Source organism: Cydia pomonella, chromosome 1, assembly GCF_033807575.1.
Source record: "Cydia pomonella isolate Wapato2018A chromosome 1, ilCydPomo1, whole genome shotgun sequence".
Lineage (NCBI taxonomy): Eukaryota > Metazoa > Arthropoda > Insecta > Lepidoptera > Tortricidae > Cydia > Cydia pomonella.
In genome coordinates, this window is record NC_084703.1 from 19,684,512 (window position 1) to 19,709,453 (window position 24,942).

General features: G+C 37.3%; 1 protein-coding gene across 2 annotated transcripts in view; it reads right to left on the bottom strand.

The window, feature by feature from the left end:
* The window catches only part of LOC133526962 (sensory neuron membrane protein 2-like), a 56,808-nt gene that overhangs the window by 26,281 nt on the left and 5,585 nt on the right, over nucleotides 1-24,942 (bottom strand). Inside the window, exons 1-6 of one of the 2 annotated variants that reach the window (XM_061863830.1) lie at nucleotides 20,777-21,218; nucleotides 16,377-16,534; nucleotides 8,920-9,061; nucleotides 6,207-6,467; nucleotides 5,699-5,943; nucleotides 5,431-5,612 (exon numbers count right to left, since the gene is read on the bottom strand). In XM_061863830.1, the coding sequence (XP_061719814.1) occupies nucleotides 5,431-5,612; nucleotides 5,699-5,943; nucleotides 6,207-6,467; nucleotides 8,920-9,061; nucleotides 16,377-16,534; nucleotides 20,777-20,893 (1,105 nt within the window). In that variant the 5' untranslated portion in view covers nucleotides 20,894-21,218. Of the gene's footprint in view, nucleotides 1-5,430; nucleotides 5,613-5,698; nucleotides 5,944-6,206; nucleotides 6,468-8,919; nucleotides 9,062-16,376; nucleotides 16,535-20,776; nucleotides 21,219-24,942 lie in introns of those variants that run through there. The other variant, XM_061863838.1, reaches the window with a different exon arrangement.

Consider the following 24,942-nt stretch of genomic DNA (forward strand, 5'->3'; position numbering starts at 1 on the left):
GAGTCTAGTTAATAAGTTTAACTATAACCCATAACGTAAGTACATCAATTATAATAGGCCTTAAATTTAGTAGAAATCACTGTGACTGCTTTGAATTGAAACTCGTCTAGAAGTATTTACCAGAAATAACGCCAAATTACCTAAGTCTCACGGCTGGAACCAGCACCCCAGAGAAGATACCAGACGCCGCCCATCTCTTGCAGTTGTTAGAGAGGAAACTGAAGAACTCGATACCTATCATTCTAGGCGACTTCAATGCACACATAGACCACAAAGATACAGCCACACTTCGCGAGCGAAAGCAGATTGGTAGAAACCTGTTGCACGAGACAACTGCAATGAGATCTTATTAGACCTGATTCACCGAGAGAAATACCGACTAGACACATCGTTTGGCCGTAGTAACTGCAAACTTACCTGGAGACCAGGCAAGAAAAAGTCACAAATCGACCATGTAGTGACCGAAGCAAGAAATTAACCTATTTTCTACTTCATCAAAGGAGAGTAATCAAGCCTAAGAGCCTATGAAACTTGAAACCTAGAGAAGTCATATCCAATAAGAATTTTTCTTACCAGTCACCCAACGAGAAACTACGAGTAACAAGCGAATTCAACTACAGGACCCTAAATTACGAAACAGTACGCCGAGACCCAGTAAGCTTCGCGAGATATTAAACTGCAAAACAATAACCAAAAGGATATAATGAATGTGCTACCTAGGACATATCCAAAGACACCCAAAACCTTGTAGAAGCCGCATATAGCCAGTAAACTTAAAGTTGGCAGACCAATCTACATGTGGGAAAACTCACTAACACAGGACATGGAGTATTACACCAGGCATCCCTCTGAGTGGCTCAATATGGCAGACGACAAAGGCAAATTCATCAAAACAGCAAAATAAATATATCGGAACACCGCGAATCGACGAGCAAACGACATCTCAAGATGATAGCGACCTTGCTTGGTACAAGATTTAACGAAGACCGAAACGGATACGACGAGAAGCATATCACCAACGCTCTCCCTCGACAACATAACCTATCCCACCTACCTTCCAATATTGGCTCTAGGCTGCATAGCCGGCTGATTATAACTATCCCTTTCCCATCCCAGAGCGTGTCACTCCCCATAAAATTACGTCCCCTGGTATGCCGGCTAGACCGGAGCAGGCATGTTCCTGGCTAGGTGTGGCGTCTCTTGTCTTGTCTTGTTGTCTTGTCTTGTCTTGTCTAATGTGTAATATATCTGAAGTTGTCTGTCATTGTCAATGTTTTAAACTGGTCCGTTGTTGTTTTAAAACAATTTCCATAAAATATCAGATTTCTACGATGATTTGGATATTATAACGGATACTGATGAGTGAATACGACACCAGGCTTTCATACGGATACAACGGACCGACGGATAAACACTAACGAATGTAATGCAATTAAATGTTTGTCCGGTGTCTTCGACGAATTTTTTTGCAGTAGGTAAGCGACTAAACAGTATTTGGTACACTTTGGAGGAGTATATACCTCATTGATCTATGTATACGGCTTTGTACATTTTAAAAATGATTAGTAGATAGTAACTTAATTATGTAAATAATATTTAATTTTATTTAATTGACAATGTCAAATATTATTACAGCAAATTTTTTTTCGTAATGAATGGCAATGGCAATTCACCTATTGACCCTATTGTGTCGTAGAATCGGTAAGATCACAATCTTTTTCTATTATTTTGTATTTTATGTAATAAGCCATATTAAATTTATATTAATATCTAATATAGTGCAGTGTGCAGTGCAGGAAGCAAAATACTTCCAAATCATATGTAAAATTTCAGGTTTTATAAAACTGAAATGTTGTCAGTTCTAACCTATTTTTTGTAAGTAGGTCCATTCTGTGCGGGGTTGCAGTTATTACCTAAACTAAACCACTATAGCTCATCTGTTTTATTACATTGCCCAAGGAAGAGTGGTCATTATTCATACTGACCGGTCTAAGTGATTAATCATGTAGTTTTAATTACATTGGCTACTTGATGCGGGCATTATGCATACTGACCGGTAATTAAGCATAGTGACCGGACTTGCCTTGCCGTTGCCTGTAACATATTTATAGAAAAGCAGCTCATTTAAATGCAGTCAGACTGAACTGATCTTTCATATGTAGAAGATAATATGCATAAAGTCCAATAGATATCCAGGAAAAAGTTAACCTAATCGCAAAATTCGACAATCGTATTCCACATCGGCCTCTTGATCTATTTAATAATTGATAAATTCGCAAAATATGATACAAATAAAAAATCAAATGTCGTGAGCTTCGCATTCTTAAGTCCGTAAACAAGAAATAAAATAGACTTATTTTATTTTTAAATTCTAAACATGGAACTCGAACACACGAAGACACGATTGACGTAATTTTTTTCGTGTAATTTTGTAAATTGGTACATACGTTGTGGTGTCCAGAAGGACATACTAAAAGTCCTGGAGGGTGGGGAGTGTAAGGGGGGATTGAAGGTATCTTTTTTCAGATTTTTGCCCATATGTATCTCAAATATCTTGTACGAATAGGCCCAGGAGCGGCCTTAGCTTCTGCGAGGCTCCGGGCGCAAAATATTTGCAAGGCCCCTGTTATTAGTACTAAATAAAAAAATTGGTAGGTGGTATCAGGGAAACGCCTTGTAGACTGTCCAAAGGATCCTTCAAGATAATGGAGCTCGGTCGTGAACTAAGTACCTATGTGTTATAAAGCGAGAAGCGAGGCAGAAAGCCGAGAGCTCCGCAAAGATAAGGCCGGCAGTGCCGAATGAGTAGAGTTTCCTTCAATTATTAAGTCGAGCTGCAGAAGAGCATAACTTGGAATTGAACCAGTGGCCAAGTGTAAGCAAGACCGAAAGCCAAGCTTTGCTTAGTGTTTCAGTAAGACCTATAACTTTCCTACAGTGCATTTAGGCGTGGCCAAAGACACAGCGAGTTACAGACAAAAACCAATGGTCAAGTGTTTTAAAACGCAACGCCTAAAGCCGAGCTCCACGAGGGACCGAAGGACTTCCGCGTCGAGTAGGCTATCGAGCTATCGAGCTATGAGAGATCAGAGCTTGAAATCGGACAAACGGCTGAAGGCCCAACCGTCCGATCGAGGAGCGTTTCCATGCAAGGCCAAGTTGAAGGAGAGTATAGCCTGGACATTAATAATCAATATGATCTCGATTATTTTGCTACTCAACCTTTAGCATCGCATGGAAGCGCGACTTGCTTGGAGGTTTTGGGCCTTAAGCCGTATGCACTTTTATTAAATTTCATATTTGTGTCATAAGATCACGGCTGTGCAAGGATCGGCATTTGGCTGCGCATTTCGGGCTTTCGGCCTGTTGTGGAGCGCGGTCTTCGGCCACCTAGGGCCTTGAAGCTCATTCTCGCGATTCGCCAAACACATCATCTTTTGTTTGTGTCCGTGCTCTGTTGTCCTGCATATCGCCCTTCGGCCTTGGTTCATTACTAAACAATTAACTATTGTCATTTCCGAATTCAACCCTTCTGTGGCTCTGCCTAGGGCCTCGCACTATGGTGGTGGTTTCTCGAGGGCTGCAATCTCCCTCTCGCTGTCCGTTTTTGGCATGCCAGATTTATATCAGATACCAAATTGCATATGGTGGCGCAGCAAAACAAATTTTGACTTCAATAAAAATTATTGCATAAATATAATAAGCGACCGTGCCATGACGCTTTTTTACAACTGTTTTTTTTTGCACTTAAACCCTCGTAGATATTTTCACAGACGTTTAAGAGTCTGTCTTAGATAACTTCTGCATCGACTTTGACTGCTCATGTTTCACGTAAAAAAACGACTCGGCATGTGGTGTGAGGGCCCCCGCAAGCACGAGGCCCCCTCAAGCGCGAGGCCCCGGGCGGTTGCCCCGTTCGCCACCCCTAAAGGCCGCCCCTGCGAATAGCATTCTAAGTCCATCGGACAAAAGTTTCCAAATATATTTCCTATTAAGTTGGTCAAATTTATTTTTACTTGCGATCAATAGTTTAGGAGCTACAGGTTCTTGAAATATTTTTGGGGGCACTAAATTTTTTAATATCTACATCAATATATATTATTATATTATATATTGATGTCACTTCACTTACTAGGCCATGTTTGGTTTCGTTCTCGTATAAATCAGGGATGCCGAATTAATTCATGATATCAAATTGACACCGTTTTAAAGTAAAAACATAAAAATCTTAAAAAAATATATAATTCATACTTCACGCTTAACCGCTAAACAGCTTTAGTTGAAATTTAGTATAGATAGTCTGAACTCCAGAATAGTTTTTATCTAAGTAATTATCCTTAATCGACGACCTGTCTGGCCTAGTGGGTAGTGACACTAGTGATCCTGCCTATGAAGCCGATGGTCCCGGGTTCAAATCCTGATAAGGGCATTTATTTGTGTGATGAGCACGAATATTTGTAAAAATATTAGAAGAAAAATATAATCAAAGATGTACCTACCTCTATCTTGATAACTTTTTTTTCTATCTAATACTTTTTTAATTATCAACAATAATTTTCTAATCTTAACTTTTTTTGTGGGTGTTTATTATACTTGAAATTTACTTTAAAAAACGTTCGTAACGTCGTTCTTTCAAATTATTAAAATACGTTCAAATTAAAAAAAAAATATCCCGAAAAACCAACATAGGACACAGGTCGCGCAAGTTAGTTAGCCAATTTACTGATAGATAGCGCTGTTCACAATTAGGCATTTTTTATACTACGTCTGTGGCAAACATGCATACGGGCCGCCTGATGGTAAGCAGTCTCCGTTGCTTATGTACGCCTGTAACTCCAGAGGAGTTACATGCGCGTTGCCGGCCCTAAACCCCCCCCCCCCCCCCCCTCGTTGAGCTCTGGCAACCTTACTCACCGGCAGGAACACAACACTATGAGTAGGGCATAATGCTTAGTAAACTTATGGTCAAAAGCCTTATGTGTTTATTTTTAGTTGACAATGATTCCTAATGTAACTTGGAACCAAACTTAAGCAGTTACTATTTACTAACCACAGACGTCGCTGAAGCTTATGTTTTTGTTAACTTAAACACCCTGTAGCTCCCAAATTAATGACCATAGAGTAAAAATAAATATGACCATTCTACGCTTAGCACAGCCCTCACCCTCAAGGGCTTTTAGTATATGTTCATCTGGATTAACCACAAGGTATAACTGTATCAAAACTACACGGATTATTTACCCTGATTGCGCATATATATGTGATTGTAGTATGTTTAAAAATTCACCTCTTCTAAGATTTAAACATTCTACGTATTGTCAGTATTTAATCCGTGAAAGAGTACCCTACAGCATCTCAGTGTTTTAAACAGTAAGATTATTGTCATTTTTAGCGCAACTTATATACTGAGTAATAAAATAAATAACTGACCAACGCAAGAGTAAAGCTCCTGAGCGCCCGTGAGCAAGCAGCCGTCAGGGCCGGTAATGCCACGTGTCAGGTTCAGGCAGTAGCAGCCCTCGTGGTTGTCCAGGAACCCTTCGTTCGTCCCGTACCGCCACACCGGCACGCCGCGGTAAGTGAACGAGGATTCGTAGCGGATCTCCACGGACCTGACAAGTGTTTGCTTTTAACTAATATTTCTTAATAAATCATTCAAAATCAAACAATAACATTTACGAGCTATATAGGTACTTGCCTACAAATATCAGCGTTGAAGACATAAACCGGGCGGTCTTTTTCCAAGAAGGGCGGAAATATTCCCCCGTCAGTCCCCCGGAGCGTATTGCATATGTTAGGCTCGTGTTCATCTAGAGAGCCGTCTTCTCCCTCGGGCCACAGCCGGAGACGGTAACTGTTGTCGTAAGTGATGATACGGGCCACGTCACGGGCATCGTCGAGCCCGCGGTACACTTTGAAGTTTGCTGACGGTAAGGTATTTTTCTGAGAACATAAAAATAATTTACTCCGTATAATTGAACATACCTGCGATTCTCTGAGAGGTGTCGTGTGTACTACGCTTTACCCACACACTACACCTCTCTTTTTTTAACAAATAACAAGTACCTACATGCCATTATATGCTATATTTACGGGTAAGGCGTAGTACACACACTACAGAGGAACAACCTTACAAAATTTGTCCTGAAACATATATGAACACTAAGCACATGTACTCATCTTTGCGCATGACATTGTGAACTCACGTAGCCGAAGACAGAGAAGGTCACCGAGCCGTCAGGCTGCACGTTCATGTTGCGGTTTTCTCCGGCGAGACTGCGGATCTGGCTGCAGGCCACGCCACCCACCAGCCCCGGGTTGGTGCACAGCGACAGTCCGTCCAGGAACAGCGAGCCGATGCGCACCGACGCCACCGGCGTGTTGAGCTCACCGAACACGCCGTTCAGCGCTAGACTCAGCAAGCCCAATAGCTCTGGATACTCCACTTCTACGACGTGTAGTACAGCCTGATTCACACATTCATTTCATTTAACATACCAATAAAATATAATACTTCGCATAGCACAGGGTAGTGTGGGGTAAATCAAAAGTCCGTTTAGGATTTGTGGCCATTTTAGTAGGTATAGGTTGTGCTTGTAGGAGGTAGGTAGGTAACACCTCGATCCATTAACAGAGGTTTGGTTTTGGAAGGTCTGTGCTAGTAATGAGCACGGGTAGCGGAGCGGTAAAACGTGCAGATTCAAACCAGAGGTCGTGGACATGCAGCCGCGGAATACTTGTGTAAGAAATATAATTTGACACACTCACAAGTAATAAAAACGGGTCACTTTGTATGGAGAGTTATTAAAGAGAATAATTCTCATTGGTCGTGGTCAGTAGGTATGAGGCTTAGTTTCCCTTGGTTAAAGGGTGGAATGGTAGCCTCTTTCGTAAAAAATTGTGCCTGCATCAAAAAACAAGGATTACCTAGGATGCCAAGTGTACAATTTAAGTAGATATTCATAGTTCATAGGCTGCCCTTTAGTCTTAGCCAATTTTTATGATATTTTAAGAAAGGTAGAAAACGTAATAGAAGCCTTTAGAATGGACATTGGCCGCATTATTATTTTAAATAATCCATAGAGAATTTCTGGAACGCACGAGTGCAAAGCTACGGGCACAGCTAGTCTATCAAGGAAATTAGAACTTTCGGTAAAAAAGAAAAGCATTTAAATGTAAATTATTGAGGATGGATTATGTTCGCTAAACTAAATAGTCTAAATACGTCATTTTGCGTAGTTTTAGTCCTCCAGCAATTCAGTGTTATCTGTAGGTAGATCCGAAAACGAATAACTACTTAAAGTACATATTTTCCAGGTTATAAAATGTACGGAGATGACAGCTGTCACCATACCTACTATTTTGAGTATAGTAGAATTAGTCGGTAAGGTACTATAAGGTATAGCAAGCAGCCTACGCAGGGTCACTACACTCACTATCAAGTAATTAAGCTAATCGACAAGGATTGTTTATTTCTAATTTATTATCAGAAATTAAATACATTAATCGCGTTATAAGTAGGCATGTACGTATTTTGGTATCTTGTCAGCAGCTTACTGTCACCAGTGAATTTATGAAATCTAGTTGATAAGGTAGAAGTACTAGTGCTCGACGCTGCACTAGTACTCGACATGGGCACTTTATGTCAAAGTGACAAGGATTAAGTTCGAATACAGAAAAATCTTCGTTGTTCAAATTTAACCTATATTTCCATGAAATAAAGTGCCCATGTCGGTGACTAGTGCAGCGTCGAGCACTAGTACTTCTACCTTATAGTTCACGTATATGGCATAAGTATTGTAACAAAACTACGTTTAAGTAGGTATCACTACAGCAATGAAAAGCACTTGGCTTTTAGCAAACGCGTCAGCGTTTGATAATAGGTACAAGCCAGTGTACAAATACACGACTTTAGTTGCTGGCGCTTGTACCAGTGAGTTTCTTGTAAAATATCTGTCAATCAGGAGTAAGTGAAAAGGTAACCGTAGGTACCTTTCTTTTGCCTATTTTTACTCTAGCTTGCTCCAATTCGGTAAACAAGTTTTATCGATCGATCAATCACATATCTACGAGTATGTTACTGATAAGACGAATTAGACAAATATGAATAGGCACTTAGCATTTTACCTAATTAAGGATTTATCTAGTGAATCGTATTATTATTTTAAATATTGTTCACACATTGATCAAATTAATGAAACAAGGACTTAATAACTGTCTACTATTTTGTTTTTTGTAGCTGTACCTGGCAAAACGCTGTCGAACACGCTGTCGGAATCGGACACGGCCGCTAAACGCGTGTTTAGAGTCGGACCTAGCTAACTCTGCGTTGCATTCGCAAAGATGTATGGAAATGTGACGTTTACTATGACGCTTCCACACTGGGTTCTGTCAGAGCCGGTGCAGAGTCAGCTTAGACGGACTCTATGTTACAACACTGACCTGGCCTACTTCTATATATATAATGCACGTAGAAGTAGGCCAGGTATATATATATATATATATATATATAACAATAATAATATCTAATTCTAAAACGTATTGAGAATATGGAAGCATAGTTAAGTATTTTTTTACTCGCAAATTCGCAATGCAAAATTTGGTTTGATATTGTAAAAATGTATATACAGGCGATACAGATGCATACAAGACATACCGTTTTCGGATTCAATTTACATCAACTACTGTAATAAAAGACAAATAACTATGGTAGACAATAGGCGGTCTTATCGCTAAAGAGCGATCTCTTCCAGACAAACTTTATAGGTACGAACAAATACCCCGAATACTATGGTTCATTATGGGGCACGTATTGGGCTACATTGTGCATCTCAGGCAAATGCTGTTCAGCGGTCAGCAAGCAATAGAAATACATAATAATAAATAAGTAGGTGGGGTGATATTGAAATAATGGCTTACATTATACGCTACATTCGCGCTCGTGATGATATCGTCTTCGGTGTGCGGGAATGAGCCCTCGGTGTCAAACTCGAAGCGGTCTCTAAACCTGTACGTCAGCGTCTCCTCATCAGAGTCCAGCAGTTCCCGGATTTGATATAACCTACAAACATAAGCAGGTTATTTATTTATTTTTAACTTTATTGCACAATAAAAATAAGTACAAATGGCGGACTTAATGCCTTAAGGCATTCTGTACCAGTCAACCATAGGGCAAAACAGAAATTCTCGAATGTGGGTGCAGTGAGAAAAATAATATATATAGGTTCAGAAATTGATCCAATTAAAGTGCACTTTTTACTCGTACAACAAATACTAGGTGTTATGTAGGTAATAATAAACTGACAGCTGCGGCATACCACCAAATGAGTACGGAATACGGTAACATATTACTTGTATGTGTTATCTCTAAAAAATATATTAACCGTAGCGCATACCTATAATTATTTTTGTGAGTAGGGGAGTGTGGGGTACAGTGGATCAAGGGTAACAGTGAATCCTTTACAAAAGTTTCACTTGTACCTAGTTGGTTACTAAATTCTGTTACTGCAATAATCTTTATCTATATAAAATATACGAACGAAAGTTGAATAAACTATATATTAAAATGAAGTACACAAAATCAGGAATTACATATGACAATACCATTCAAAATCGCCTCCTGTGGCCTTGACACAGGCCCTCAAACGACGACGCCAGTCATCAATAGCGGCACGCACGATTGTCATGTCTAATTCCGTCACTGTCTTAACTATGGTCCGCTTGAGGGAGTCAAGATTTGTGTGGGGTTTAGCACAGGATTTCTCCTCAATAACCTGCCACATGGCATAATCCAGGGGGTTAAGATCCGGGCTGGAGGACGGCCAGTCTTCGTGGACAATAAAGTCAATTTTGTTCCTTCGAAACTAGGCTTGAGTTGTTTTTGCCTTATGTGCAGGAGCTGAGTCCTGTTGAAAAACCCATGGCTAGTTTTGAAATAGGGTGTTGCTTAAGGGCTTCACTATTGGTTGGAGAACGGTTTCCTGGTAAACTTTGGCCCCAGTTTTCACACCTTTTTCACAGAAATCAACCTGTGTTAGCCCTGAGTATGACACACCCAGCCAAATCATCACATAAGAGGGATGATGGCCTCGTTGCACTCTCGGAACAGCCGCAATCGCCTCTTGACTGTTTTTTGCATACACTCTGTCATTCTGGCGGTTACAACATTCTTCAATAGTAAAAAATTTTTCATCTGTAAATAGTATTTTTCGGTGGCCATTTTGTGCGTACCGCTTCAATAGCACGCGATTTCTCTCTAGCCTCATAGTCTTTAATCGTCCATTAAGCAAATGACCTTTTTGTCTGCGGTAAGCGTGTAGTCCAAGGTCTTCATTGATAACTTTATTTAGGGAGCTTCTCTTCACAGACATCTGTATTGCCAACAACTTTTGCTTCCGGACGGAGTTTCTTGCAATTCTCGCTTTCACTGCCTTTATTAGGCCTTTATCATACCTCTTGCGGTCATCGAAGCTCTGAGTACTATTGTATCTATTAATTGTGCGATAAACAAATTGTTTGTTGATTTTTAGGTTTTCAAGCAACTTCAAAATCATGTTTGGCGGGTGCCCACATTTGTGCTACGCAATTACTGCGATACGATTCTCTTTTAGGCCCCAATCCATTATATATACGACGAGATAAGCGTTATGTGTGGTATATAATTATAGCTCACAAATCCACCACATTGTCATTTTTTTATTTTTTCGTGTCATCTGTTTTAACGGAAATAAAGAGGTTGCAAATCGAGTAACAGAACTTAGTAACCAACTGGGTACAGAGGTAGGCGCTCGCTCACTACGTTACCGCTTTGAAGTCCCCCTGTGTACTCAACTAGTTGGGTGGGCTGTGAAACAACACAAAACTATGTGCACATCTTTCCTGGAGACATACCCAAAAGATAAGGACCATCTATAAAGGCTAATTTTCTTATTTAAATCTTAACACATGAAAGAGTACTCCTTTAACTATTGTCCACAGGAGAGAAAACTTTAAGATTTTGCTAAACACACAAGTTAGAAAGAATTCCTAATGAGTTTATCATTTTTATCCAAATAACAGGAATACCCTTTCATGTGGATAAGGGTTTAATAAGAAAAGCGGCCAAGTGCGAGTCGGACTCGCCCATGAAGGGTTCCGTACCATTTATGATGTATTAAAAAAAACTACTTACTAGATCTCGTTCAACATTTTACCACTTTGGACACACATTTTACCACTTTGGAAGTGTCTCTCGCGCAAACTATTCATTTTAGAAAAAAATGATATTAGAAACCTCAATATCATTTTTGAAGACCTATCCATAGATACCCCACACGTATGGGTTTGGTGAAAAAAGATTTTTTGAGTTTCAGTTCTAAGTATGGGGAACCCCCAAAATTTATTGTTTTTTTTCTATTTTTGTGTGAAAATCTTAATGCGGTTCATAGAATACATCCACTTACTAAGTTTGAACAGTACAGCTCTTATAGTTTCGGAAAAAAGTGGCTGTGACAGAATCGGACAGACAGACGACATGACGAATCTATAAGGGTTCCGTTTTTTGCCATTTGGCTACGGAACCCTAAAAATTAATCTTTATAGCCCTCAACGTTTGGGTCAACAGGGAAGACGTGAACATAGTTTTGTGTTTGATCCAGTTAGTCCAGAGTTGGGCAAAAATTAACTTGAATAAGAATAAATCATGTGACTTTTACTTTAAATGAAGAATAAAAAACGGATAATTATGCTAGAAGTGTGACTATTCTAATGAAAATGTATTCTGTTAAAATATTATTTGGAACTAAGTTGATTTTTGTAATACAATCGGTTATATTTTGGAAGTTGATTTTCACCCCTCCCTATTTACAGCTCGGATTGATTTTAAATTTGGTAAACGGAAATAGATTTTACAGTACATATGGTGCTACTTTACCGCACTAGTGCGATAAATAGCACATTACGTTACTGTGTCGAATATTTAAAGGGCCATATGTACCTACTGTAAAACGTTGTACGATACATGTGCGAATGGATAATTCGCAACTCGTGTCCATTTAAAACACTCCCTTCGGTCGTGTTTTAATTCATCGCCACTCATTTTGAATTTCCTATTTTTCGCACTTGTATCGTAATGTACTATTATGTCAATAGGTAGGTACGTTTGTTGTTGCTACCAACTTATAACCCTTGCTCTTAAGTATGCTATCTTTTTCGATAGTAAATGACTGCAGGGTGCTTAGCTAACGTGCCAATCGTTAACACTCCGTTGCGTAGAGTAGTCATCTCTATCTATCACTCTTCCCTATTACTGCGACAGTGACAGTTGCGTTTCGTTCCGTAGCGAACGAGCTTTAACGATTGGCACGTTGGCTACGCATCCAGGTATAAATAATATCATTACTCGTTAGCAATAACAAGAGGATTAAGTCGTGGATGGTGAATTATTTATTAGCACTTGCTAAACACGTGCGTCAGGCGGTGTTTCAAATGATTCTGATACTGTTCCTATGTTATCTTTCCGTCTGATATTAAATGAAAATTTAAAATAGTAAGAAAAAAAAATTTAAAACTCCATAGTTCTTAATTTGCAGATAGGTATTTTAAGTCGGAAGAAACTCGGACACTTAAAAAAATTATACTGAAAGTTTATTTCCCGATTCGTCCCCACCCCACGTGACCGCCACGATACATGAGGCATATGCCCCCATACTTATATCGAAAAGATTTGTATGAAGCGGCTATTCCCATCTGTGCCCAGCGGGGACAAATAGGATTATACCATATCGAGTACCAAGTCTCATCATACCTTGTTACTTTACTTTAGGTATAGTTTCTATTTTTCTCCGTGAGCTTCTACGGATTATCGTCTTATCTATTATTTAAAAACCGCAAAGGCACGTGCCACTATGAAAAAATGGTCCGGCCGCATAGGTAGCGTTTATTGAATTACTACTCTATTGAGCACGGAATAAGATTCATTATGAACTAATATAGAATTCTAAAAGAATAGCTGTCTGATCTCTATTGGTGCGTCTAAGGTAGGCAAATAAACGCTCTCAAACCAGCTTAACTTGTGACACTGCGATCCGAAACAAAGATACGTATTCGAAGACCTCGCTTGCACTGGTAATGCGAGCGCACGGCTAGCTAGCGCCAAGGAAGCAATGTTATGTTTCTCGAAGAGCAGGTAAAAAACAGGGCCGGATTTTCACACAAATATATTTGGGTGGTTTTACGTTCTTTAATTTAAAGAGATAAAACATAACACTATTTAAATAGTAGGTATGTACACATCTAACAGAGTGTACGTAATAACAGAATGGGTTTGTGTAATTACAATAATAACGAGATATACTCATTTTTATAATCAACTGTTTAAACAGTTGTTTGCTAATTTTAAACTTTAAACGGGCTAATTTTAAATAAACAATAAAACAATGGTAAAATAGTAATAAATATGTATATCCATTTAACAATCCCGTACTACTAATGTTAAAATAGTTTAATTTTTTTGTTGGTTGTTAAATGGATATACATATTTATTACTATTTTACCATTGTTTTATTGTTTATTTAAAATTAGCCTGTTTAAAGTTTAAAATTAGCAAACAACTGTTTAAACAGTTGATTATAAAAATGAGTATATCTCGTTATTATTGTAATTATACAAACCCATTCTGTTAGATGTGTACATACCTACTATTTAAATAGTGTTATGTTTTATCTCTTTAAATTAAAGAACGTAAAACCACCCAAATATATTTGTGTGAAAATTCGGCCCTGTTTTTTACCTGCTCTTCGAGAAACATAACATTGCTTCCTTGGCGCTAGCTAGCCGTGCGCTCGCATTACCAGTGCAAGCGAGGTCTTCGAATACGTATCTTTGTTTCGGATCGCAGTGTCACAAGTTAAGCTGGTTTGAGAGCGTTTATTTGCCTACCTTAGACGCACCAATAGAGATCAGACAGCTATTCTGTTAGAATTCTGTATTAGTTCATAATGAATCTTATTCCGTGCTCAATAGAGTAGTAATTCAATAAACGCTACCTATGCGGCCGGACCATTTTTTCATAGTGGCACGCGCCTTTGCGGTTTTTAAACAATAGATAAGACGATAATCCGTAGAAGCTCACGGAGAAAAATAGAAACTATACAGTAGCCATTGAAGAGGTCCGCTATCGACTATCTTGTTCCCTCATTCAATCAGGGTGGCTAGCCAAGATGTTAAGCGTTTATGCTACGAAAACGAAACGCTATCGGTCTCTCTATCGCATTAATGTGTAAAAGTGATAGAGAGACAGAAAGCGCTTTGCTGTCGAAGCGCAAACGATTGACATCTTGGCTAGGCCCCCAGAACAGCTAAATTGTAGCTAATGATTTGGTTATCAAATTAAAAACAATACGGGTACTAAAAATATGCGACAGTCAATTTGTAAGATTTTATTACATAAAAATAGGTATACATTAGACATGAGTCTACTATGACCACTACCTATAATACGTAATAACTTTGCGTAATACCTATCTGGAGTGGATCACAAGAAGTTGGGGCACAGTGGATGAAAGAAAAATCGGACATGAAAATTAAAAAAAATCCTTTTAGTAAAAGTCGTGAAACTGGAAACGCAACACTTATATAAATTTCCACGTAAAGAGCGAAATCCCTGTTGTTCAAATTGTAGCCAGTATGCAAATAATAATAAATCATAACACACTCCGGAAAAATATAATCAACGGATTGGTTAAATAAAACTTTTACACATATATATCACACAATTTATCACATTTTAATATTTTACTCAAACAATGCAGCAACTCTTACCCTTTCGTTTAAACGGACGGTGATCCATTGTTACCATCGAATTTTGGGTACCTAATAGTGAATCTTTCTCTACTTTTATTCAGACCGAATCTTATTTTATTCCTAAGCTTCCTTACAGCTATTTTTCGTAGGTTTAAGAATAACAGTTACTCTAGCCGTAGATAAGAAAACGATACAATTAGATGTTAAAAAGGCGCAACTACAGCTCTTACAAAAATAGGTGATCCAATGTTCCCCATTCTCCCCTACGTGTGCCAATACAAACAAGAATCGCAGCATATTGCCCAGGGTTCAATTGGGGACGTTGCACTGAATTTTAAGTACCTTTAAACCGTTACCCACACCTGTACATCGACACGGAAAAAATTAAATTCAATATGACTGTAAATATAATTGAAGTTATTTGAGATGAAAGTTTGTTTGGTTTGTTTGGCCAATTTTATCGTTATTAAACTGACGTCGCGCATTTAACAAAACGCCGTGTATTTCAGTGGGCGTTTAGTGACAATGAAATTGACCATTTTATTAGAAATTAATTTGGCTTAATCTCGCCAAGCGTCCACATGTACACAATTTAATTATAGATTTTGAATCTAACGAAATAACGGTAATTTTTCTATGAAATTTCATTCCTGGAGAAAACGGTTTCCACTAAATCTTAACAAATCACTTTGATTTTGATGTCGATCGGTTCAGCATAATTTATTCTAGGTTTTTATAGGTATCACTTTCTTGAAAAAAAAATTGTTTGAACAAAACTTCAACTTCAACATTTATTCAGCAAATAGGCTACAAGGGCTTTTACACGTCAACATGGAATTTACATACAAGCAAAAACAAGCACATCAACAATTATAAAATACAATTCAGTGAAAATATTAATGCAATCTAAAGTATTATTGTTTAAAGAAATGTATGTAAAATATTATTAGGAATACCTATAAACCTAGTTTTTTTTTATTGTGTCAATAACATACTAAAAATCATGGAGAATGAAAATATTTATAAGTGGATTAAAATTAAAAATATTCACCAAATGGCGCATACTGGTGAGTGGTGATGCTTGCCAAGTTGCCATTCTTGCGTCCGCACCTCGATTTGATCGGTCATAATACTCATAATATAATCGATTCATGTGTATTTGTTTGCGTCTACACCACCTTATAAAACTATCAATTCAATCATTGGTTGTGCAAAAATTGTTCCGTCTGGTAACTAATTTATGTAGAACAATGGCGATCTCTGATATACTAAGAAAAATAATGCTAGCAGTCAACGGAGTGTTAACGAGTAGAAGTTCGTTAAATTAAACTTTGTATAAAAACATGTTTGTCTTTGTTTAAATTCTAATACCCCGTTTTATTCCTTCTGTACAATGACATGAAATTATCTGATTTATAAAAATATCGATATTTTCGATTTTAAGGACCCCTAACACTTGAAATCATTTGCACAAAAAAATATAATGGTTTCTGAGATATTGATTAATATTTACTATAACTGTTTCGAATATCCTCATCCCACAGTGGCATACCTAGCTTAAATAACATTTTTTTAACCATGTTTCGTGCACTTACTTGTATATATACGGTCCTACTTCCTCTACAACAGGAGTAGCACCGTTTAGCACCTCGTCTGGGTTTGTAAGGTTGAATGCTCTTAAACTGAAGTTCATGGCGAATGGAATGTCTGTAAATCTTTGTAGGTTTAGTGACCCGTCAGCCAGTGCTACTTCCTGAAACATAAGTACGCGTTAATAAAAGTACCTTTTTAGATTTTTGGGATTTCGGGAACCGGAACTTTATATTCATTAAGATGGAACGACGACTTGTATGCGAATTTCGTGCACCATTTATCTGTACCTTTACTAAGCCTCATGCAAATAAACATTATCATTGCAAGAAATACTTTACACGAGTCTACTGTATACGAGTATTGTTCTAACTACATGGTGGTTTCAAATATTTGTATTTATAGCTATGTACCCCTGTTATTCTAAATCTTAACACCATTAGACTTACTCGTATCATGAGAAAGTAAATGAATTAGATAATTTCATAGGATAAGTTAGGCTGCCCCCAGGCAGGTTTCCTTGCGGTTATGGTACAGTCACCCGAGAAGTCGGACCTCTTCTAATGCATACAAGTTTCTATAAAAGCGGGAAGGGAGGAGACTACCCCACTATTTGGGATAAGAATGATTTACCTGCTACATTTTTTTTTGTTTTTACCTAATCATATCATCAAAAAACCTTATATAGGTGGCCCTAGGACACTTAGAATACTTGAAAAAAAATCAAATTATAGACAGCGCACTTCACTCCGTCAAGAGTTTCCTTATTCATGTGATAGAAGACACAAACACAAGCTTGACAGAGTGAAGTTTGTCAGAAACAAGATAATGAAAATAATTTTGACCCAGCTGTCACGTAAAATGTTTGTAAACATTTTTTGGAAATTTTGCATATTTTATTTTAGAAATGTAGGTAACATTTAATGGACTAATAATAATTCTTAAGAAAAAAAAACCGACTTCAAAGAGAGAGAACGGTGAAAGAACGATTATTGTTGATTTTGGAATTCATACAATGAAATTAAAAAGACAGCGTCTTATGCCTAATTATGTAGAAAAGGAGGTAGCATGTTTTTTTTTTGTCACTGCACCCACCTTGACACATTTCAGATTTGCCCTATGGTTGACTGGTAAGATACCCGCAATAGGGTATTCGACTGTATTTAACACCATGCATGAAATAAAGCACTAGCTAATTATTAAAAAAAAAATAGGATGGAAATATAAAAATCTGCCTTGAAAACCTAACTGCTTGATAAACATGCAAAGAGAACAAATTGCCAAACGTGAACTATGCATCATTGAAGAGTTCCGTTCTGTTCATCATCAGCAGTTCCACTTCATGAAATGTCACTTCTACAAATGTAAATACTTGATTTGTCGATGAAAATACTAAGATCACTATATATATGCCTTTAACATTTGAGGAGTTCCCTCGATTCCTCATGGACCCCATCGTCAGATCTCGAACTTGAAAAAAATCTGTCTTTAAAATCTAATTTGCTTAACAAACACAGCGAAGAGGACAAATCGCCAAACATGTACTATGTGTCGTTGAAGAGTTCCATTCTGATCATCATCAGCAGTTCCACTTCATCAAATGTCACTTTTTTAAATGTAAAGGCTTGACTTGTTAAAGAAAATACAAAAATCACTATATGCCCTTCATATTTGAAGAGTAAAAAAAAAGTAAAGTAAAAATTGTTTATTTCAAAAAATATTCACTTGGATACAGTTTTTACTGACCTCGACACTAGGTTTTGCCTATCCTGTGGAGGAGAGAATAATAATCCTAAATATCTAGTAATACAATAATGCTAATAACGAATAATAAGTTTAAATGAAATTATTAGACAAATTATTATTAGAGAATTGAACAATGGGTAGGTACATTCGTTATTACAGGGAAGACTAAATTGTAAAACTAGACAATATATATTTTACAGTACATATGGCGCTACCTTCCCGCACTAGTGCGAAAATTAGCATATTACGTTACTGTGTCGAACATTTAAAGGGCCATATGTACTGTAAAACGTTGTACGATACATGTGCGAATAGGTAATTCGCAACTCGTGTCGATTTAAAACACTCCCTTCGGTCGTGTTTTAATTTATCGCCACTCGTTTCGTATTTCCTATTTTTCGCACTTGTAACGTAATGTACTATAATATAGTGAAAGAAGATAGAGAAAAAGAGATAAAGATAAAGTAAAATAAAGTTGATAAAGTAAAATATTAGGATAGAATAAGAGTTGTGCTTGTGTTTGTATATATATGTGTGTGTGTGTGTGTTTGTGTGTGTGTGTGTGTGGGGCTGGGATGCATAGGAGAGCATATGTTTGTGTTCATATGAGTATGCAAGTGTGTATCAATATGGTATCCTTAGGAGGTTATCTGTCTCTGAACAGGATAGGTGCATCATGCACTTTATTAGTAGCTTTTTGCTTCAATTACTGAGTGTTCCTGAAATTTATAAAGCCTGATTAATCGGTTGTAGTTACGGGGATACAAGAAAATTGCAAAGCGGTGTGAAAATGAAGTGTTGACGGAAGTGACAGGTACTTTGAATATTCTGTTTGTAAGTAATGTCTTATATTCGGGGAGGTTTAAGGCTTTTTTTATGTACATGTAATGCAACCCTTATTATATATAGCTTTCGAACACTGAGCACTTGAGCGTCATGGTATAAACTAAATGTGGGATATCTCATTGGCTTTCGCAAGGCTACTTTTATAACAGCTCTTTGCGCTCGTTCAAGTTTTATAAGGTTGGTAGTTGTTGTGCCTCCCCAGGCAAGGATACAATAGTTTATTATTGACTGAGCAAGGGCCAAATAAACTGTTTTAAGTAAGGAAAGATTAGCGGACTCTCGGAGCATTTTCATTGTGTAAATCAATTTTATTATTCTTCCTGAGACAGCAATCATATGCTCCCTGAAGGTGAGCATATCATCAATTTGAATTCCTAGGTACTTGATTAAACTGGCTCTCGTCATGGTGTCACAATTGCATAGTTGGGCTGGAGCGAAAGGGGTAAAACAATTAGGGATATGGATTTTAAGATTACTTAGAGATCTTGAAGATGAAGCAGATGTTTTATGGAAACAAAGAAACTAAGTTTTTGATGTGTTCAAGGTAAGAAGATCCTGTTTCAGCCACTTTGATACTAGCGACATTCCGTGTTCGGCGGTATCTTGGACAAGCTCCCAAGAAGGACCGTGGAAAACTATTGCAGTATCGTCGGCGTAACACAAGATGTCAGCATTTTTTATTGATACAAGCGAGATATCGTTTATATATAAGAGAAATAGAGAAGGTCCTAAAATGCTGCCTTGTGGTATACTGAACGATATTGGTTTAATGTCACTAAGATATTTGCCAATGTTGATGCATTGAGTTCTATTTGTCAGGTAGCTATTGAACCAATGCAGTATTTTACCTCGAATACCGTATGCTTCCAGTTTCTTCAGCAGGATGGGAATGGAAACTGTGTCAAAAGCCTTTGCTAAATCAAGAAAGACTCCGACACAGGCCCATCCCTCATCCAAATGCTTTGAAATTGTTTTTGTAAGAGTCGATACCGCATCTTCTGTCGATAAACCTTTGCGAAAGAGTTAGTTCATATTTGGACCCCATCGTCAGAACTCGAACTTGACAAAAAATTGTCTTGAAAATCTAATTTACTTAACAAACACAGCGAAGAGGACAAATCGCCAAACGTGTACTATGCACCGTTGAAGAGTTCCATTCTGATCATCATCAGCAGTTCCACTTCATTAAATGTCACTTTTTTTAAATGTGAATGCTTGATTTGTTAAAGAAAATACAAAGATCACTATATGTATGCCTTTCACATTTGAAGAGTTCCCTCGATTCCTCATGGATCCCATCATCATAACTGAGTTTTGATAAAAACGGGACCAATATATATATATTCAAACGAAAAAAAAATTCAAAATCGGTTCAGAAATGACGGTGTTATGGAGTAACATAAAAAAAAACTACCTTCTCCTTTTGAAATCTCGAAGTCGGTTAAAAATACGATAAAATAGTACATTACGATACAAGTGCGAAAAATAGGAAATTCGAAACGAGTGGCGATAAATTAAAACACGACCGAAGGGAGTGTTTTAAATCGACACGAGTTGCGAATTACCTATTCGCACATGTATCGTACAACGTTTTACAGTACATATGGCCCTTTAAATGTTCGACACAGTAACATAATATGCTACTTCTCGCACTAGTGCTATAAAGTAGCCCCATATGTACTGTAAACATATATTTTCATTAGTTTGAACCAAAAGAGATTTAAAGGAACTGTCATAGGGACCATCATTCGACACGAATACGCTTAATTAACGCTTGTTACCTACTTATAGTTTTAGATTGCAATTTACTCACGTTTGAGATTATGCTGTTTATAATACCATCCACAAGCCCATAACCTACTATAGTAGAGCCAAGGAGGAGCGCTGCCCCAAGTACGGCTGTGGAGACCCCACAAGCTAAACCACACATTTTTTCCTAGAGACGCTAAATTAAAAAAAATAATTAACTACAATTTTGGGCACCTCGGGATCTATTGCAATCTGCCCGCATTCGTGGGGCTAACACGATTAACTGTGATTATTATTTTATTGGCATTGTATTAGATCGATAATGATAAAGAGAGTAATTAGGGTTCAGTTGTAATATTAATAAAATTATGAGTACTCACCCTGAGATACGTAGTTCTTAACCGATTTAAATCAAGGAACAGGAGATTCTGATCATTCTATGTTTGCACTGACAATTTGGAGTCCGTATGAAGTTTCTGTTTCGGCAGGTTTCCGCATAAAAATCATGTTTCGGCCGAAATCGAACCTTCGGCAGAAACATGATTTTTATGCGGAAAACTACAGAAACTTACATGATTGTATTTCTGGTAGTGTCCGATCAAAGATTCGGTTGCGGCTTCGGCATACTTAAACAATGTTTCAGCCAAAGCTTCGGTTGCGGCCGAAACTAAAGAGCAAACTCGAACCTTCAAATATATGTCTCATATATAGGAGCGCCATACTAGACGTAGCACCTGGGATGAAAACTTAGTGTGGTCTGGCTCAAGCGCTGGTGTATGTTTTTTTTTTATGTATCTATACTGATAATAAAATTCTAAGCTACCTATATAATAATATATTCATAAAATGGGTTAATATTTACTTGAATATATTTTACGTCCTACATTATTATCTATGTATATAATAATATTATCAATGTCATACTCATTACGCAATTACATTAAAAAAACTTACATCGGTTCATTTAGATCGATAGCATTAAATGAGGATTATGATTATAGAATATTTATCTTTAGTAATGCTTATTATTCACTAGTACTTAATGATTATAATAAGTAGGTAATTAGTTTTTATTTCTTATGACCTGAAAGTGGTTAATTGTTTACATGTACGTTAATTGTTTTTACGATTAGGAATTGGTGTAAGAGATCAAGTAAGGTCGTGGATAGGTTTTTCAAAATGAATAATGGTTTTCACAAAACATTTTTTCATGAAGTGAATATCTTCGGAAATAATCGCTTCGAAAGAAAACAAATATGCTCCAGCCCCCGCTCTAACTTTTGAACCATGGGTACAAAAAATATTAAAAAACTGATGGAAGCAGTGCTTAAAATAATATACACAATCAATTGATTCAATAAAAACAATAGCAAACATTTGATAAAGCGTTTATCAAAAAACTTTTCACACTTATTCGAAAAAAATCTTATTTCATGGATGTATCCTGAAGGACAAAGGCGTGTACTATTTCCACGGGAGTTACGGATTGTGAAAAAAAAGCTCGAGGGAGTTATAGCTTTTTTTTACTTTGTCACTAATTCATACAAACCAAGTAGGTATAAATAAGTTTTACTGTCAAAAAAATGATTTTAATTTATTTTTATCATAAAAAATATTCAATTTGATTAATTTAACAGCCGTTTAAAATATTTGAACAATTTTAATCGTGGCTGAATGCCGGATAGGTCTGTGCGTTCGATACCTAACCTGTCAAAGAATGACAATATGGCGGACGTATGTTTGAAATGTCACCGCATTTAAGAATAATTGCGCTATAATTTAGTTTTCTTTTTCGCAAGTGTGATGAAGAACATTGCGTGTAACTCATGGGGTAAGAATATTGCAAACTTGATTCTTTAATACACTCCATGCTGCGGCTGTCGTGCATCTAAAGACCTCGTTTGCGAAACTTTCCTTACCCCCCTCATTGCACAATGTACAGTCAGCATCAAATACTTTGTAGCAACCAAAGTAGCCAACTAGTTCGGTACACCATATACACCGTGTTTTTATTGAATTTCGTTAACTTCGGGGTATCGGTAAGTACGTTTAAGGAAACTAAATGGCATAGTTAATTTTCAAAAAAAAATCTTTTGTTTTTTTTTTACTATTTTCATTTTTATAAAAAGTAACTAAATGTTGCATATAGCGTTGTTGTAACACGGGCATTACATTTAACTCAACCAAACAATTGAAAACTGTGACATATCAATGTCATTTCGAACGTCGATCGTCCGAGATAGTACTTACGTTTAGTAGCAAATGTATGAACTCGCACTAAACACTAATCAATAAGTAAACAGGCCCTAAGGCAAGTGTACACGCTCGTAAGGGCCTTATAAGATAAAAATTAATGATTGATTATCTCCGAAATGGAGTTAATTAGAATATCGGTGTCTTTGAGAAAGTTACTTAATTTAAGCTCAGGAATGCACCCTCGAAATTAACGCAAATAAAAAAAAACACGGTGTATTTAGTATGGTGTATCAAATTACTTATATTTCTTCAATCATCGCCTCCCGGCTGATACTTTGTCAGATGATAGTTTAGATGCTGTTTTAAATAAAAATAAACCGTCATCCGGTTGTATCGCGGTGGAAATACCGTCAGCTGAAAAATGAACATGTTAAAAATACGCGTCTTACCACTTTATGTCCGCAAGGTATGCGTAATATGTAAATTACGTAATCCGCTTATGGCGTTTCACCTGATGAAATGCTACATGCAAAGTTTCATGATTTGTTATTGCTATCATAAAAAGGTATACTTAGCGGTTATTTTTTACATGTTCATGCGACCAGCTGACGTTCTTACCACCGCGATATAACCGGCTGACGATTTTTTATTTAACAATAGCATCTGAACTTTCATCTGACAATGTATCAAACGGGAAGCGATGACAATTTTTTTACGTATTTCGGTGGCTGCCATTCCTCAACCCACCAAAGGCGCGGCAGCTGACGTCCATGAGGGTTTATCATGCATAGCCGTTAACCACTATACTTACTAGTTTTCGCCCGGGGGGCGATTGGTCATGAAAATATGTTCCTGGCTCGCGGTCTAGTCATGTTTTACTCTAAAAATTTTACCAAATGCACTATTTTACGGTACTTTAGAAACAGCCCGATTTTTTATGGCTGTGCGTAATTTACTACGTGGGTCGAAGTGAAGATCAAATACATCCCAATTCGTTGGCAATATGACAAAACCTGGTCATTGGCGAGTTCCTTTCCAGTACAGAACTTCTGGCTGGTAGGCACAATGGTGTTATAGGATTGCGTGGAACTATAGCTGGGCTCTAAATCTGAAGAGATTTGATAATTGAGGGCAATATCTTCTTCTTCTTTTAAAATATGGCTTCCATCAAATCTATGATGATTTTGCCAATGTCAAGTTATGTTGTAAGTTTTAAGTGTGCTCGTAGAGCATGACGTTGTTCGGTAGTTGCTTTTAGTAGAGATAGCTGGACTTTACTAAAAGCCACGATGGATTGCCGGGTGTTGATTAAAATATGGTTAAACGCGTTTCAAGATTAGTTTTTCATAAGCTGCACACTTCTACGATAGTTCACTGCATAATAAGCTATCAATATTACACTTTAAACTACATGAATGAGCAAAACACAAAAAAATATTCTAGAGACGTGTTCGCCATCTTGAATCTCAACGACAACCCCCGAGGGCAATCAAAAACATACTTTTGGCACGCAGTTGTCAGTACCCCTAGTGTAAATAAATTCGATTTCGAAACGTGACGTACGCGTTTGCGTTAAGTCTCATTTTGTATGGGTTTTTGAACAGCGCGCCAAGCGGGGCGTTTTGGAAAGTCAAAAATCTCATACAAAATGACACTTAACGCAAACGCGTACGTCACGTTTCGCTGTCGAAAATATTTACACTAGGGGTACTGTTGTCTGTCACAACAAACGTGTGATAAACGAAAGAACATATGTTTTAACATAAAATGAGTTGATTAAAACCTGTGAAGAAGGACAAAACTTTTCAAAAGAAAGCATCATATGTATCCCCAGGAAGAGGATCACGAAGTGGGCCATCAAAACAATGATTAATGAAAAATACATTTTTTCATTGAACTTGTAACGAAACAACGACGAAGAAAATTAACCGGATAATATAAAATACACAGATAATTCTGTCAATTTTCAGTAAAGCAAAAGTCAAGTGTGTTAAACATTAAAAATGAAAAGATTCCGCACATTGGTAACTGTAT